Below are 4,998 nucleotides of genomic sequence, written 5' to 3'. Positions count from 1 at the left end.
GGAACAGCTGGTAGTTTCGAACTGCTGACCTTGCGGTTCCCAGCCTGATTCGTAACCACTACGCTACCAGAGCTCCTTGTCTGTCTATAGTAGTAAGGGATATGTGTTAACTATTATTCCTTAAAACTGAAGTATTCTTACTTGTGGGCTATTTTTCTAAGCACTCAGTCTACCTCAGGGTTGGTTTGAATTGCAAGGTGGTTGGTTGAAACTCACCAGCTGCTCTTTGGAAACCACCTTATTAGGGTCCCTCTGAGTTGGAACTGACTTGATGGCGCATAAGTTTTTCTATTAACAGTTGCCTCTCATCTCTGTGTGAGATTGGTTTTAGGACCCCGAGGATACCAAAATCCTAGGATGCTTGAGTACCTTATGTAAAATGGCAAAATAGTATTTGCATTTAAGTATACTTCAATTCATCTCTAGATTACTTATAATACCTAATACAATGTAAATACTGTGTAAATGGCATTCTGTGCTTCCTATTAGCCTTTGAGGGTTTGCTTTGACTACTTAATTGCTGTGTCAGTTCCCCAGTATTTTTGTGGTACAGAAGGGCTGATTCTATGTATGTTTCTGAATTGACTTAAAGTTGCTATTGTTTGCAGTCCTATTTCAATCATGCTTTAAGCAATGACATTAATTGACATAATTTATATACTTCACATTGGTGGCACACTATCCCTAAAATGTTCTACCTTTCCCATTATGTTTTCATTTGTAAAGTGCTTCAGTTTTTATTTAGCTTATCTGTGTGAATGTTACACTGCAATTGAGAACGTCAAACTTTATGTATTTCTCAGTATTAAAAAGAATTCTATTTTATTTTGATTTATCTAAAAAGTAATTGTGAATATGACAAAATGTCATTTTTCTCAGTCTTGAAAACTGTACCTGGAAGTGTGCTGTACACACTGGGTTGTGATAAATGTTTTTAGTATGATGTTCTAATTTGATGTTCGTAATTATTACTAAATTACGATTGAAGTAGTAATTCAAGATTTTAATTTTAATTAGAAAATGCTCTTTTGACACAATTTTAGTAATGTAACCATCTCATTTTTGTTTTCTTTTGTTTTTCTCACTCTAAAACAGTGATTCTGAAATCTTAGAAATGTAATTGTACCTTATTTAGGAGCGGTTTTGTAGGTTTTTTTTTCGGTTGGAGCAGTGATTGATGGATATACATTTAAAATATTTTTTGAGTACTTGATACAGTGCTTACACTGTTTTTATACAAAGGAAAAATATGAGGCATAGTCCCTGACCTCATACTTTGGAATTATGAAAGACAAGACTCTTATAGACTCTTTTCTTTAGTACCTTCAGGTACTGAATCTTAAGAGAAATTCCTGCAAAATCTCTCTCCCTAACAAATGACACAAGAAACCCATCTTTTACACATAAATATCAAGCTATATGTAAAATAAATGTTGACCCATATTTTTACTTCCACTGTATTGAAATTTTTTAAATACATTTTATTTTCATTTATATAGTTCCTGCAGGCTTTTAGAAAGCAAGGATGCTATAGTTCTAGGAACTCAAAGTCCTTTTAGAATGTATTGAAAACTAGATGTCTGCCTGAAAACTACATACAATCACAGAATTCCGCATGTGTTAATGTTCTTTTACCCTAGCTAGCACCTTAAACAACCACAGCAATAACTTAGAGGTGGTCTCAGAGACTCCATAAGAAAAGCACTGGACTTCGAACAGCTTGGTTGGCGGTATGAGCCCACTGGTCATTCCTCTAGAGAAAGTTGAGTCTGGTCCTGCAAAGATTTAAAGCTGCAGAAACCCTAAACAGGGTCTCTATGAGTCAGAACCGACTTGGCAGCACATAACAACAGCCTCAAAGCATTTTTTGAGCCCTGACAACTCATTTTTTTCTGAGGAAGGTAAATGTTAAAGAACAACCTCCCCCCCACCCCCAAATAAAACAAAACAACAAACAAAAAACTTCCCCAAACAAAAGAACACAAGGTAGTTGGGAGAGTGGGTTAAGTTCTCTAAACTTTGCTGCCAGCTTCATTCTCTTTTTCCTACCAACTCCCTCCTCTCCCTTTTCAGTAACTATCTCGATTTAAAAGCTTTCTAAATTTGTTTTTTTGCTTGGGGACAGATTTAAGTGACACCTCTCCAGATGAGGGTTTGTTAGAGGGCTTGACTATAGAAGACAAAGCCGTGGAGCAACTGACCGAAGGATTGCTCTCTCATTATTTGCCAGATCTGCAGAGATCCAAACAAGCCCTCCAGGAACTCACGTAAGCTAACCCAAAACCATTTGTCACTCATTTTCTTCTTGGCATAAGTCATAATGTGCTGTGCAAGTATAATTATGTACTGTGTTAAGATATATTTTATAACATTGAAACATAATTGAATATATATACATCTTTATTGATAGAAAGTGGTAATGAAGGAGTACATACAAATCAAATGTAAAAAATTGGAATAAGTGCTTTTAGAGTAGCACTGTAGGAAAAGTATAGGACTGCAGATGGTTTGAACCACATGGTCAGCGGTTCAATCTCACCAGCTGCTCCTTGGAAACTCTTTATAGGGTCGCGATGAGTCGAAACCATCTCGATGGCATTTAACAACAACAACAACAACAGCAACAGAGTATTTGAGCTCTTCTAATAAATACTCCTAAACCTTATCTGGAGTCCTGGTGTGGCACTGTAGAATAAGCACTGGACCACTAACTTCAGGGTCGGCAGTTCAAACCTACCAGCTGCTCCTTGGAGACCCTATACAGGATTGCTATAAGTTGGAACTGACTAGATAGCACATAAAAACAACAAAAACAACAAACCTTATCTGGAGTCCTGAAGTGGTGCTATAGGATAAGCATTAGACTGCTAACCACAAGGTCAGTGATTGAAACCCACCAGCTGCTCTTTGGAAATCCTATACAGGGTAGCTGTGAGTAGAAATTAACAACAACAACAGATCTCATCTAGACTCTAAATCATCCTGTTCTGTAATTATATCGTATTTTAGGATGCTGCAGGGTGGGTATACTGAGGTGAGTAATTGCCTCCATAAAAGTCACACTTAGGTTCAGTTTCTGGTTCAAACAAGTTGCCAAAATGTTTAACTTTTTTTGAGCTGACCTGTTTCAGAGGTACTGAGTGTTAGGGTACTCTTAAATTTAGTAGTGGTAACAGCCTGTTTCTGTTGTCCTGCTTTTCTTGGATGGCTGACTTGTTAGATTCCCGGATCATCTGTTCTGTATTTCACCTTCTGTGTTCTTCAATTAAAGCAAAGGAGCAAACTTCAAATATTTAAATATTCAGACTTCAAGTATTTGATTAGATGAACCCTCAATGTCACTTAGTCCTGTGGTCATAACATTGGTTGAATGTGGAGTGAATATGAAGGAAGTTGACTTTTCTTCCTCAACAGAATTTTAAAGAGAACCTTTGGAAATTGTTTGGTCTGATCTTCTCTTAAAGATGAGGGAAGTTGTGTGCCGTAGAGTCAGTTCCAACTCATAGTAACTCTGCATAGGGTTTCTGAGAGTAGCTGATTAGTTTGAACTGCCAACCTTGCAGTTACCAGTCCAGTGCTTATCCTACAGTGTCACACTAGGGAAGTATAGGTAATCCCCAGGTTACAAATACCGTCGTGGTTATGAGTCAGGCTGCTAACCTCAAGGTCAGCAGTTCGAAACTACCAGTTGTTCCATGGGAGAAAGATGAGGCTTTCTGCTCCCATAAATATTTACAGCTTTGGAAACCCTATACAGCGTCACTATGAGACAGAACCGACTCCACGGCACATAACCACCCCTTTTCATGTTCTGTAAATTTGTCCTCACTTTGCAAAGATTGAACCAACCCCAGTTATTGAGTGCATTCCAGTTTGTTCTGCTTCAGAGTGACCCTGTATAGGGTTTCTGAGGAATGCCTGGTAGATTTGAACTGCTGACCTTGGTTATTAGTTGTTGAGTTGGTTCCAAGAGTTTCCAAGGAGCAGCTGGTGGGTTTGAACCACTGACTTTGTGGATAGCAGTCCAGTGTTTGTCCTATAGGGCCACACCAGGACTAATACAACAGATTCTTTATCACAACCACCTTCACTTGCTGCACGTGCAGCTTTTAAATGATTGAAAAGATTTTAAACTAAAGTGCAAGAAACATAAGTACGTGTTCTGACTTATAAATATGACTTAAAGACAAACTTAGGAGCGGGTCTTGTTCATAACCTGAGCACTGTCTGTAAATGGAATTTGTAAGATCATATTACTGGTTATTGGCAAAGGGAGTATCTTATGATTTCTACTCCTTTGGGTTTTCCATTTTGCTTTTTATTTATTCTCTTTGTTTCATTATTCAGTCATCCTGCATCTTTCCCAGCTGTGCTTTGGAAAGTCATTGCTGCTAATCTCCTTTATGACAATATTATAATAATAAGATTTATTAAATGTGGAGTTTCTTGGGCAAGATAGTATAAGAAAATTCTTTTGGGTGAGATAATACAGAGTTGCTACAAATAATTTTAAAAGATTTAATTTAGGTATTAGTGTTTGAACATGAAGAGTGAAAATACACTTAATTACCAGGAGGTAACTTTAGGATATTATTTTGAAAAACAGATTGTTACCCCAAATAAACTGTGGAGATCATTTATCTGCATGTGTTTTTAATACTCTTCAGCTTAATTTTTAGCCTTTAACATTAACCAAGGCGAATGTGTTTCCATGTAATGAGCTAGTGTTTATAGTATGTAAATTTATTTTGGCTGTGTGCTTTTGTTTCAGACAGAACCAAGTTGTATTATTAGACACACTGGAACAAGAGATTTCAAAATTCAAGGAATGTCATTCTATGTTGGACATTAACGCTTTGGTAAGTACGCTTTAGTGGATTTGGATTACAATTTTTAAAATTTTTAATTTTTAAAATTAAACATAAAACCAAACGACCACCACTCGTCAGTCTGTCGTGCTGTGGTGGTTTGAGTTGCTGTGATTCTGAGGGCTATGCC

At 37.1% G+C, this 4,998-nt stretch overlaps 1 protein-coding gene across 1 annotated transcript in view; it reads left to right on the top strand.

The window, feature by feature from the left end:
- BLOC1S6 (biogenesis of lysosomal organelles complex-1, subunit 6, pallidin) overlaps nucleotides 1–4,998 on the top strand; it is a 26,120-nt gene that overhangs the window by 6,330 nt on the left and 14,792 nt on the right. The window contains exons 3-4 of the mRNA XM_006831870.1: nucleotides 2,094–2,267; nucleotides 4,772–4,859. Of these exons, the coding sequence (XP_006831933.1) occupies nucleotides 2,094–2,267; nucleotides 4,772–4,859 (262 nt within the window). The remainder of the gene's footprint in view (nucleotides 1–2,093; nucleotides 2,268–4,771; nucleotides 4,860–4,998) is intronic.

This window comes from Chrysochloris asiatica, unplaced genomic scaffold (genome assembly GCF_000296735.1).
Source record: "Chrysochloris asiatica unplaced genomic scaffold, ChrAsi1.0 scaffold00004, whole genome shotgun sequence".
Lineage (NCBI taxonomy): Eukaryota > Metazoa > Chordata > Mammalia > Afrosoricida > Chrysochloridae > Chrysochloris > Chrysochloris asiatica.
This window is presented reverse-complemented; position numbering and strand designations above follow the sequence as displayed.